Source organism: Symsagittifera roscoffensis, chromosome 7 (assembly GCF_963678635.1).
Source record: "Symsagittifera roscoffensis chromosome 7, txSymRosc1.1, whole genome shotgun sequence".
Taxonomy (NCBI): Eukaryota; Metazoa; Xenacoelomorpha; order Acoela; family Convolutidae; genus Symsagittifera; species Symsagittifera roscoffensis.
Genome location: NC_087068.1, coordinates 22,346,334 through 22,359,228, shown reverse-complemented (window position 1 = coordinate 22,359,228; position 12,895 = coordinate 22,346,334). Strand labels below are relative to the sequence as shown.

Genomic DNA, 12,895 nt, shown 5'->3' with positions numbered 1-12,895 from the left:
GATAGTTTTGACCTTACAGTAACTGGAACAAGTGATTTATGTTGGGGCATACTTTATCAACGTATCTGTTTTTGCATACGTTCACTGTAATATGCAAAAGAAACGTAGTTGAAAATACAATTTCCAATTTTTTCTTGGAGATAGTTTTGACCTTACAGTAACTGGAACAAGTGATTTATATTGGGGCATACTTTATCAACGTATCTGTTTTTGCATACGTTCACTGTAATATGCAAAAGAAACGTAGTTGAAAATACAATTTCCATTTTTTTCTTGGAGATAGTTTTGACCTTACAGTAACTGGAACAAGTGATTTATATTGGGGCATACTTTATCAACGTATCTGTGTTTGCATACGTTCACTGTAATATGCAAAAGAAACTTAGTTGAAAATACAATTTTCAATTTTTTCTTGGAGATAGTTTTGACCTTACAGTAACTGGAACAAGTGATTTATATTGGGGCATACTTTATCAACGTATCTGTTTTTGCATACGTTCACTGTAAAATGCAAAAGAAACGTAGTTGAAAATACAAGTTCCATTTTTTTCTTGGAGATAGTTTTGACCTTACAGTAACTGGAACAAGTGATTTATATTGGGGCATACTTAATCAACGTATCTGTTTTTGCATACGTTCACTGTAATATGCAAAAGAAACGTAGTTGAAAATACAATTTCCAATTTTTTCGTGGAGATAGTTTTGACCTTACAGTAACTGGAACAAGTGATTTATATTGGGGCATACTTTATCAACGTATCTGTTTTTGCATACGCTCACTGTAATATGCAAAAGAAACGTAGTTGAAAATACAATTTCCAATTTTTTCTTGGAGATAGTTTTGACCTTACAGTAACTGGAACAAGTGATTTATATTGGGGCATACTTTATCAACGTATCTGTTTTTGCATACGTTCACTGTAATATGCAAAAGAAACGTAGTTGAAAATACAATTTCCAATTTTTTCTTGGAGATAGTTTTGACCTTACAGTAACTGGAACAAGTGATTTATATTGGGGCATACTTTATCAACGTATCTGTTTTTGCATACGTTCACTGTAATATGCAAAAGAAACGTAGTTGAAAATACAATTTCCAATTTTTTCTTGGAGATAGTTTTGACCTTACAGTAACTGGAACAAGTGATTTATATTGGGGCATACTTTATCAACGTATCTGTTTTTGCATACGTTCACTGTAATATGCAAAAGAAACGTAGTTGAAAATACAATTTACAATTTTTTCTTGGAGATAGTTTTGACCTTACAGTAACTGGAACAAGTGATTTATATTGGGGCATACTTTATCAACGTATCTGTTTTTGCATACGTTCACTGTAATATGCAAAAGAAACGTAGTTGAAAATACAATTTGCAATTTTTTGTTGGAGATAGTTTTGACCTTACAGTAACTGGAACAAGTGATTTATATTGGGGCATACTTTATCAACGTATCTGTTTTTGCATACGTTCACTGTAATATGCAAAAGAAACGTAGTTGAAAATACAATTTCCAATTTTGTCTTGGAGATAGTTTTGACCTTACAGTAACTGGAACAAGTGATTTATATTGGGGCATACTTTATCAACGTATCTGTTTTTGCATACGTTCACTGTAATATGCAAAAGAAACGTAGTTGAAAATACAATTTCCAATTTTTTCTTGGAGATACTTTTGACCTTACAGTAACTGGAACAAGTGATTTATATTGGGGCATACTTTATCAACGTATCTGTTTTTGCATACGTTCACTGTAATATGCAAAAGAAACGTAGTTGAAAATACAATTTCCAATTTTTTCTTGGAGATAGTTTTGACCTTACAGTAACTGGAACAAGTGATTTATATTGGGGCATACTTTATCAACGTATCTGTTTTTGCATACGTTCACTGTAATATGCAAAAGAAACGTAGTTGAAAATACAATTTCCAATTTTTTCTTGGAGATAGTTTTGACCTTACAGTAACTGGAACAAGTGATTTATATTGGGGCATACTTTATCAACGTATCTGTTTTTGCATACGTTCACTGTAATATGCAAAAGAAACTTAGTTGAAAATACAATTTCCAATTTTTTCTTGGAGATAGTTTTGACCTTACAGTAACTGGAACAAGTGATTTATATTGGGGCATACTTTATCAACGTATCTGTTTTGCATACGTTCACTCTAATATGCAAAAGAAACGTACTTGAAAATACAATTTCCAATTTTTTCTTGGAGATAGTTTTGACCTTACAGTAACTGGAACAAGTGATTTATATTGGGGCATACTTTATCAACGTATCTGTTTTTGCATATGTTCACTTTAATATGCAAAAGAAACGTAGTTGAAAATACAATTTGCAATTTTTTCTTGGAGATAGTTTTGACCTTACAGTAACTGGAACAAGTGATTTATATTGGGGCATACTTTATCAACGTATCTGTTTTTGCATACGTTCACTGTAAAAGCAAAAGAAACGTAGTTGAAAATACAATTTCCAATTTTTTCTTGGAGATATTTTTGATCTTAGAGTAACTGGAACAAGTGATTTATATTGGGGCATACTTTATCAACGTATCTGTTTTTGCATACGTTCACTGTAATATGCAAAAGAAACGTAGTTTGAAATACAATTTTCAATTTTTTCTTGGAGATAGTTTTGACCTTACAGTAACTTTCCACTTGACCTTACAGTAACTTTCCACTTGTGATCTTTTTGTAAAGTTATGGGGGTTTAAAGATTGCCATTTCGGCCAATTTGGGACAATGAACGCGCGATATGTTTTGTGCTATTAGCGCGTAAGCGGAGATATAATCCGTCTTAGAAATTGTTGCAAATTGATTGAAGCAGGCTTTTTGCCATAATTGCGATGTGACTAGAAGCGAATTCTATCACTTTGGACTTAATATGGTTTGATTCTTCATAGAAATTATAAGGCAGTCGAAACATTCAAGGCTTGGCCCTGATACAAGCAGCCTCGTTTATATTGGAGCATACTTGATCAATATCTGTTTTTGCTTACGCTCTCTGTAATATGCAGTTCGCATACGCTCACTGTAATACGTTATACGTTTTGGAAATAGGTTGGACTTTGTTCAACAATGTAACTTCGACTTGGGAATAGATTGGACTATTCAAGTAGCGTATACAAAACATATATATCAAAGCTCCACTATAACAACATTTGAGAGAGAATCTTGCACCGAAAAAAAAAACGTTTTTTTTTGTAATCTTACCTGGTGCGCAGCAAACTTTGCAAAATTCGGATCTCGGATCAGCCGTACAATAACTCGCAAGAAATCGTGTTAGAGGGGAGAAAATATGGAATTTTTAGGAAATAACTTTGAGTGTAGTCTAGAATTATATAAACTAAGTTTTTTGAGAGAAAATTGATTGAAGGTAGATTAGTTTAGATAATTAACAGCATTCAAATGCAATCTCACAAAAAATTATGAACAGTTTTTTCCAAATGCATACATTATACAGAAAGGGGTTCCTAAATTAATACATGGCTAAGGGGAATGTCAATGTGATCGAGTTAAAAAGAATCCGATGAACCTAACTTTTTTTTAAAAAATCAATGCAAACCCTCCCCCTACCCCCCCCCCCCGCAAGACAATCCCAGGTCTGCCTCTGAATTTTATGACAACTTTTTCTTATTTGAGTATTTTAAGCATTTAAGCTGAGCTTGCTGACTCATTCTAACCATTCGGCCTGTAAAGTTAATAGTTAAGTTCTTCAGAAATCTGTTTTTTTTTAAGTGCAGTGTATCGTGGTTCTGGTTTCATTTAGGGTTTAGTTGTCATGTTGTGGCTATGATCTAAGTCGTTTATTGCTTTCTTATGCTCTTTCAAATGAGTACTTTCTCCTTGTCCACTGTCATGTGTGGCTGCAAGTTAATTGAGGCATAATTCTGTCTCGAGTTCTTGCTTCCACTTCTCGAAGCTAGAACAAGCATTCAAAATATTAAGTCACTCGGTCGACGATATACATTTTCATTTCTGTTGTTTAAGCTGACTTTTGCCGAGCCACGATGATCAGCTATCAGAAAATTATTCAATTAAATTATTCTAAACTTTGAGAAAACCAATGCAAAATATTTTGAAAAATCGTATTAATGATGCGCCATTTATTTTACTCTTTTATTCTGAGATCAGTTTCAATATGGTTTCATTTGTTAAGCTGACCTTTTCCGATCCACGATAACCAGAAGGCTATTCAATTATTCGTAAAGTTGAAAAAAACTAAAGCGAAAGTTTTTTAAAAAGTTATTTTAATGATTTTGCGCCATTTATCTAATTTTTTTTTTTCATAAGACATTCAAATGTAATCTCACAAAAAAATAATGAACAGTTTTTTCCAAATGCATATATTATACAGAAATAGGTTCCTAAATTAATACATGGGAATGTCAATGTGATCGAGCTGAAAAAGAATCCGATGAACCTAACGATTTTTTAAAAAATCGATGCAAACCCTCCCCCTCCCTCCCCGGATTGTGTTTTTGAGTCGACAACCAGTTACACAATTTATGTATATTTATACTATAATTACGATACTTTTTATTCGTGAAATATATATTTTTTGAGCATAGAAGTGATTTAGCGAGAAGAAAATTTTGCATTCATGGAAAAAATGGTCAAAGCATTTTTATTAAGTGGTTTGATTAGCATTTTTTCCATGAAGTCTCTGAATGGAATTGTTTGATAAGCTTATTTTCTTGCATGGAAATGAATGATGAAGCATTTTTGTGCATTGAAATCAACCCGGTTATTCAGGGCTGAGGCTCTTCTCGATTTTGAATTTTAATCATTAGTCAGTTCTTTCTTGTACTTAAAATGTAATCACTACTCACATGGCGATGCTGACACGGGGACCTGTTGTCTACCCCCGTTCAGTCCTCTCAATCGATCATGTCCCCCTCTCATGCTGTGTCTCTGGCTAGTCCTGTGTCCGAATATGGCAAGACATAAAACGAAGACGATGAATGTGATCAGAATGACGACTAAAGCTGCTGTGAACACGTGGTTGGAAGGAAACACCCGCTTTCCGTTGGAGTCAAAAGTGTCTTTTCTCTGCTTGCTCAAAACAATAGCGGTCATGTTTTGCTCCTGTAAAAATTAGTAAATTGTATTATACTTTTAAATTGGATTGGCAATTCGTAGCCGACATTGTGTTTTTGAGTCGATGAGCGTATTGAAGACTCTCATAGGTCGTGATGTTTTTTTTTTGCAGGAAAATGCCTTAAAATTTGTTCACACTCAAATTTGATTTCCGCGGTTCGGCTTGATTTCTTTCTAGGTTTAGTTCATTTCTTTGTTAAAGAAAGGCAAATTCAACTATCGAAGAGCAAAAGTGTAAAGATCACGAAACACATGATCAACTACTAATTTCGAAAGTGGATTTTAATTTTCAGATTTTCACCTTTTTATAACGCTTGATTCAAAAAATAAGTTCAAGTGCTGCATTTTATTCTTCACAATTAGCGCAGATGCAGCGTCAATTGGTGAGATGATATGGGTCCTGTGTGCGAATCTAGCCAGAACCTTTTTTCAAATTGAAAATGCTCTGCATTTGGTTCTGTTTTCTAGATGAAAACTATCTGTCCGAGTTCTTTTCAACATTGGATGGGTCTCCTTGCTGAGGCATAATTGAGCAATGATTTTTGGCCTGCCGGCAAGTCTCATCAGATAACGCCCTTATGAGCTCGAGAAGTAAGAAATAAAAAAGTTATCCCTTCAATTGTTTTTTCCCGGCTTAGCTTCAACATAAAGTACTTTCAGTACATAAAGTTTTAATTGCCTTAATCAAATCGATTGCAAAAATTCGAAAACGATTACCGTTTTTCTTTACAAGCGATTCATTTGCCTGGTTTGAGTTTGACAAATGAGCTTTTATATCATAATTCATAAGTGTGTTGGATGGCTGGAATGTGCGGTACTCTTAACATAATTGAAAGTTAATTCTTTTGAATTTTATTAAAGCGTTCCAGTTTCTCGGTCAAATGGGGTTTTAAGTATCTTAATGGGTTGAGAATGGCTGAAAGGAGCGTACTTTGTCATACTTTCTTGTTTCGTACATTATTACGCTTGAGCTAAGCAAGCGTTATCATACTGGAAAATATACTTTTTTTCGGGTTAACAACTTGTTTAACAAAATCACTTGAACCATTAGACTTCGTTCACTCGCACACGTGCAAGTTTAAGTTCACCGGTCTACTGTTACTACTGACAATTTTTTTAAGAAATAATGTCTTAAGTTTTTGCAGACAAAATATTCCGTTTCAAAAAAATTTTCCGACTATCGTTAGTCTGATTATGTTTTATTGGCTTAGTTGTGGCATCATGGAGTTTTCTTGTTTTAAAAAATATTTACAGAAAAACATATGATAGCTTGGCTTACATCAAAATCAAGCTTTATTAGCTTTTCAGGCACACATGGTTTTTGAGAAAATTACTATGCCTGAGGCGGTAAAGGTCCTTTGTTATAGTATGATTTCTCTTTTTTCCAGCCGAAGTCGCAAATATTGTTGCGATGCAATTGTTGCGACAAAATAGGTTCATTTTGAAAGTGTTCATTTTGATCCAGCTATTAAGTACAGCCAATGCTAAGGATATTAACACAGACGATCATATTATAAATAGCACTTTAGCTTCGAGGTATCATGGATGTGTAGCGTAGAGGTAGGTAAGGAGACCCACCACAAAATAAGAGGGTTCAAACCTGGGCAGGGTCGGATGTTATTAATGAACTTTTTCGTATACCAGTTATAATGCGTCCGCTCTATAAATTGAGGCATGTTGGTTCGTAATTTTTTTTTTCAAATTGACCGGTACTGCTAATGCGTCATAATTGGCTAGCGTCACTTAGCAATTATGTAGACTCATAATTGGCGTGCGTCACTTAAGAAATTTTGTAGACTCGAAGTTTCACTCATTCAGTTTTTCCCAGTAGCCTTGTCGGTCATTTTGTATACGAAGTGCAACTTCGTCTCTGTGTACGAAAAAATGTCGACCTGTTGTTTGCCTGAGTTTATATGGCCGGGTTGCCTTTTGCCTTTTGGGCTGTAAGTAATTTTTTTTGTAACTGAAAGAGTTTTGATTTGTTACTGTAATTTTAATTATACTAAGGTAATTTTCGTTTTTTTGCCGGTTTGTTTGGCTTCAATTGTTTTTGCTTGTGTATTATCGATTAACTCACCTAGTTAAGCGTTGTTTTAAAGGTAAAGTAGATTTTTATGATTTTTTGTGTTTCCGGAGTAGGGGCGCGTAAAAATTTATAGTTTTGCTCAACGGGAGTCTTACCAACTTTTGCCGGCTTAGTTGCCGATCAATTTTTGTGTCTGAATACTTATTAAACGCCAGTTATTGTGTTTTAAAATTGAACATCATATTAGACAAATTTCTTGAAAATTTTGTTGTTATGATTTTTGCAAAATGTTTTTTTTTTGTTTTTCGACTTAGTGGATTTTGTTTCATTTTCTGTCTGATAGCTTGCAATGCTATATATGTGTGTGTGGTATCGCAAGTTGTGCGAAGCTCCGCTTCGCCTCTGTGTGAAATATGTCGCAATTTTACCTCCATGTTAGAGTTTTGCGATAGTTTTAGAGCTAGAACATAACAGACAGTTGAAAATGTTTCAATAATTCCAAGGAGACCTGGAAGCTCTTTGAATTCCAATAATGTTTTTTACGCTTGCGTTTAGCAAGCGTTATCAAATTGGAATGTAGACTTTTTTCGGGCTAACAACTAGTTTAGCAAAATCTGTTGAATCACTTGATGCTGCCATCACTTATGATGCTGCTATGCTGACGTGCTCAATTTCATAAAAATTCAAATTTAACTGGTGGGTGGATACTAGTTTCTACTGGGGGTCTTGAAACTTTTAAAAGTTTTTTTTTAGAAAATTATTTTTTTTCGGCTCGTCTTGGTGTCTGCTCAAAGATTTTCGGTCTTGCTTCCGCTTGTGACTCTGCCTAGTGTGCCTAGAATTCCTGTTTGATGAAAACATGTTTTACGAAAGTCTATGGGATTTGGTTCTTTTGTAATTTTTTGAGACGCCTTTGAAATTTTTTTTACTTTTTGCAAAAAAAATAGTTTTTTTTCTTCTGAAAAACCCTTCTACCGATTATCAAGAAAAGGGTATGCATAGAAAGGCCGCATGCATTCTTGTGAGCCTGTATACTCTCCTGGTCTCTTTGCTTTTTTTGTCAATGTCTGCAGACTTCGAAAAAGTCTGTAGGTGGGGATATTTGAAGTTTTTTTTAATTGTTTTTCATTTTCTCAAAAACTAACATACCAAATCTGAGATTTTGGTTTCAAGAGAAAGAATGAATTTTAAATTCTCCCCCTCCACAAGCGGCTACGCCCATATGACTCAAGGAGTATTCAAAATTTTAAAAACTACACTATCAAATCAGAGATGAAAATTTCAATCTAAAGAAGCGGATGCGCGATTTTTTTTAATGAATTGGCTACTCTTGAATTGTTTTTAAGAGAAAAATTATGTCTCCAGGAAAATTCCAAAATCTCAAAAATTTTCACTCTAATTTTAATAGAGAAATAGATAAGGGTTTGGCCAAAGTCCAATATTTGAAATTAGACATTTTATACCGCATCAGTATAAGAAATTCAAAAAAATAATAAATACGTACCTCCAACTTTAGCTTGGTCCTAGGTGTCCTTCATCGAGACATGTGAAAATTTTGGTTCACCTAGTTTTGTCCAACATTTTTTTTGCTACTTAAGTTTTTTTAATGATTGTGTTGTATCGCAAGTGCTGCGAAGCTCCATTTCGCATCTGTGTTGATTGACTGGTTCAAAGTGGAATTTATTTTTCAGATTTTCCAGCGAAATATCAAATTTAATTATTGATCCAGTTTTCTCAAAGTTGGTTAACTTTATCAAAAGCGTCAACCATAAATTGTTCTGGAAATTCAAAGAGCTTTAAGGCGATCTATTTACTTGCGTTCAGTGAATCTTTTCCAGCTATATTAGCTATGTTATTTTCTTCCGTGGCTTACAATTAGTGCGTAGTTTTAATTAGTTCTAAAAATGAGCTTTTCGTATTTGTTTTTCTAAATTTTTGCAACCTTTTGATTTTCGCAGAAAGTAGTTGCATCACTATTTCCGGGCAAACACTACTATAGTAGTTATCAATTTATTTTGCTTTTTCCTGAATTTCTTTCTTTTTTGTTTTTAATTTCTCTAGTTGCGTTACTGTTGTTTCCAATATATGAATCAATTGTGTTGAAATTTTTTCATTAACTAGCTCAGTATGTCAGATTATATTGTTTTATTCTGAAAATTTCTTATGCTTTCGAACTTGAACATTGAACTGCCTAAGTTGCAATCGTGTCATCCATTTTAACAGCTGTAGTATAGGGAAAAGCTACCAACTATACTCTGGGTAAAGTATCACCATTCAGATATTTTTCACATTGCCAGCAAATTGCTAACTTCAAATCATTTCCTTGGTCGCTTGTATTTTGTAATGATTATTTTTGAAGGTATGGCGGCAAAAACAGATAACTAGCAAAACTTAACAAAAGCGGCGACAACTCGCAATGTTTGAAAATCGCAATATTATTTACATTCGACACGCATATAATGCGCTTGAATCAGTGCTTGGTGTTAATTTAGATTGTTGTTCCGACCATTGAAAATGGGGAGGATTTTCGTATTCGTGTGAGTCTTAGTTTTTTCTTTTTGTTTTCCAAGCAAAATCCTTTGCCACAATTAAACATTGGTTTGGGCTGAGTGATATATCATATTGAAGCCCTTACAGTCGTGATCGAACCACATTTAAAATTTTCAAAAGAATCGAGCAAATAAAGCGAGCGAGCAGTTTTATATTAATTGGTTAATTGCTTAAAAGCTTATAATAGCATGACTTAAAACGTTAAAAATTAATTTTACTTAGGTAATGTTACCCGCATCCAAGTTTAGGCGTAAGTAATCGATTATAACGGATTATTATGATGATTTTCTGGCAATTATAATTGATTTTAATTACCAAAGTTAGGTGTTTAAAGGAATTATAAGTGATTATAATCGTGATATTTCCCAAGAGATTATAATGTCTTATAATCGATTATAATTGATTAATTATAGTTTTTACAAAAATCGATTATAATTGATTACAATTTCTTATTTTGCCAAAATTTTGTCAATTCAAAACTGTATTCGAATTATATCTTACGAGTTATTATTTTTGTGTCAATAAGAAAATCTCTAAAAAAGAGATCTCTTGAACCCTTTGGTTCATCTGAACACAAAATTTAACCACAAAACAAAAGTTTCATAGAGATCCTTTCATTTTAGTGGAAAGGTTCCCGCGGTAGACGAAAAATAAATCTTCCGAATCAATCATGTAACTAAATCATTTTGCTGATGTTTTGGTGGTTAAAAAAGCTTAAAATATTATCATAAAACAGCTCTAATGGGGAGGAAAAGAAAAAAAACTTATAAATGCGAATTGATTGGAAAACTTTTAAAACATTTTTCTCATTTTTCATAGGAACCAACGTCTACAAAAAGCGTAAAATATAAGCAATTTAGGTGCAATTTCGAAGACAAAATGGATAAACAAAAGGGATTATAATTAATTATAATCGATTTTAATGTATTTTTTACGCAGAACTAATGAATTAGAAATTTGAATTAAAATAATGGATTATAATCAATTATAATTGTAAAGAAAAATAGACGAATAAATAATCTATTATAATCGATTATAATGGTTTACAATTAATTATAATTTGATTTTAAAAAGAGAGATTACAATAGATTATTAATTGATAAAAATCGATTTTTCTCAATTTTAAAAAGACTGGTACTAAAATCGTAACGCTGGAAACTGGATGCGGTTAGTTAACTTTGAGTATTTTTGAGCCTTTTTGGAATCATTTTTTTTTTAATTTCAAAAAACTTCGAAAAAATTTCTTTTCAATTTGCTTGTTTTAGTATGGCTGTCGAATATGCCTAATCCCCAGTTTGTTGTTCAGCTCCTTTTATTACCTCACGCCAAAAAAAACGACAATATTTTTTTAAAAATTTTGTTGTATTATATAAGACTATGGTCGGAACGTTCTGTGCTACTTGCACAGTAACCGGCTATCCTTGTTTTATTCAAATAATTATTCTAACTTATTTCTGCGAGTTATATTTTGCTGCGAATTGTCGTTTTTATGATTCCAAAATACTTGAAATATTTGTTGCAAGCCGATTTGATTGTTTTCAGAATTGTGTACTGAGTCGTACAGAAAAAGACAAATCTGGGGACAGCCGGGAATTGAACCCGGGACCTCTCGCACCCTAAGCGAGAATCATACCACTAGACCACTGTCCCTTGTTAGAAATGCAGGACGTATTATTAAAATATGGTAGAGTCCAAGTTGAAATTGGCTTCTCTCGATTTGTATCTCAAATTGGTTTTAACTAAATTTATTTGGCATATTTGCTAAATAAATATGAACTTTATTGAAAATGAATTTTTGTTGGTGGTGTCATTTGGGCTTGGCTTGTCATGCTGCTGCTGCCATGCCAAATGGTTTTAAAAAAATAACACGTTGTAGAGACGGCCTTTCTCACAGAAGCATTAGTTTTATGGCGGAACGAGTGCATATACAAGGTAAAGCATGAGAACGAAACATTTGTGGAATGTCCTTTTTAGTCAGAATGCCAATTTCATATCAACAGGGGGCTCTTTTTGAGTACTCTTCGACATTATTCTGAAATTCGATTTGAGAAAGCCTGTTTAAAATGAATTTTGATGCTCTAGGGTGAGATAAAACGTGCCAGCATGAACAAGAGAACCGGTTTTTACAACATTTCTCATATGCGAATTGCCGTATGAACAGTTTTTCAAAAAATTATTCGTCATTTTACGAGTATATTGGGGTTGGTTTAAAATAGATTCGGGGATTGGTGGAGGGGGGCTGGAAAAGGGCTCAATTGGGCATAAGTTCCACATTAACAGTTGAAAATTTGTAGGCAGGACGAGTTGGAAAAAGATTCGAAATTTCACCCTGTCGGTCATGGTATTTTCTAGATGCACTTAGGGTTTATCGGCAGGAAAAGATTCTCTGAGCCAAAGAATCACTCTGGCGAGTATAATTGTTTTTCTTACCAATTGGAACTGTAGGGTGCAGTTTCTAGTCTGACACATGAGTAGAATGCAGTTGAGGTGTCCGAGAGAGGGCGAGTACATGACAGCATCACAGTAATAGTCCTCCAGACGCACCTTCCTAGTCTTGTTGTCTTTAATGTTGTCGTTGTTTTTGTTGTTGTTGCTGCTGTGTATTTGAGGGATGGTGTCTTCCTTGTTAAGTTTGCGATACCCTCCACAGCACAATTCAGCACAGTGGGTCTCGTTGTCTGCGTGCTCCCTTGAAAACATTTACAATAATAAAACCTTTTGTAATTATATGGTACATTTGGCCTTATCGATTTTGTTAAATCAGCTGTCATGATGCATCCCCATTGCTATTTGACAATTCAAAAAGCTCCGAGATTGATAGTTTTTACAAAAAGTAACTTCTCTAGATCTATTAGTGACAATATTTCAGGAGTGGGCTATAATTTTGGAATTATTCAGTAATTAATGCAACTTAAAACAACTGAATTAAATGCAAGAAAAACCTGGCTTACTTGTCCTGAAAATCAGTCTCGTCTTCTTTGTCAAAATGGATGGCCATGTTATTGAAAAATTGAGCAAAACAAGACCTGGCTGTGAATTCTCCCCCACCATCGCATAACTGAGTCTCAAAATATAACAGATAAATTACACATGTCAGTAGAGAAGCAGTCGAAGACACTTTCATAGTAAAATTTATATTTGTAGTTAAGTATTGAGTCGTTTGTTTTTGTTTTTGTTTTGTAGTTTTTACGCTTATTTTGAGTCGGTT

At 33.7% G+C, this 12,895-nt stretch overlaps 3 protein-coding genes and 1 non-coding gene across 4 annotated transcripts in view; 2 read left to right on the top strand and 2 right to left on the bottom strand.

The window, feature by feature from the left end:
* Positions 1-12,895, top strand: part of LOC134851336 (C-1-tetrahydrofolate synthase, cytoplasmic-like) — a 425,442-nt gene that overhangs the window by 104,406 nt on the left and 308,141 nt on the right. The gene's annotated exons all lie outside the window — the stretch shown is intronic.
* The window catches only part of LOC134852160 (NPC intracellular cholesterol transporter 1-like), a 51,722-nt gene that overhangs the window by 28,404 nt on the left and 10,423 nt on the right, over positions 1-12,895 (top strand). The gene's annotated exons all lie outside the window — the stretch shown is intronic.
* Positions 3,839-12,783, bottom strand: LOC134851265 (uncharacterized). Its single transcript, XM_063867268.1, has 4 exons — positions 12,639-12,783; positions 12,118-12,376; positions 4,844-5,099; positions 3,839-3,933 (listed from the first exon to the last, which is right to left on the bottom strand). Exons 1-4 carry the CDS (start codon positions 12,683-12,685, stop codon positions 3,839-3,841), a joined length of 657 nt encoding a protein of 218 aa, XP_063723338.1. The 5' UTR covers positions 12,686-12,783.
* Trnap-agg (transfer RNA proline (anticodon AGG)) lies at positions 11,266-11,337 on the bottom strand. The gene has a single exon. It is a non-coding gene; the product is annotated as a tRNA-Pro (tRNA).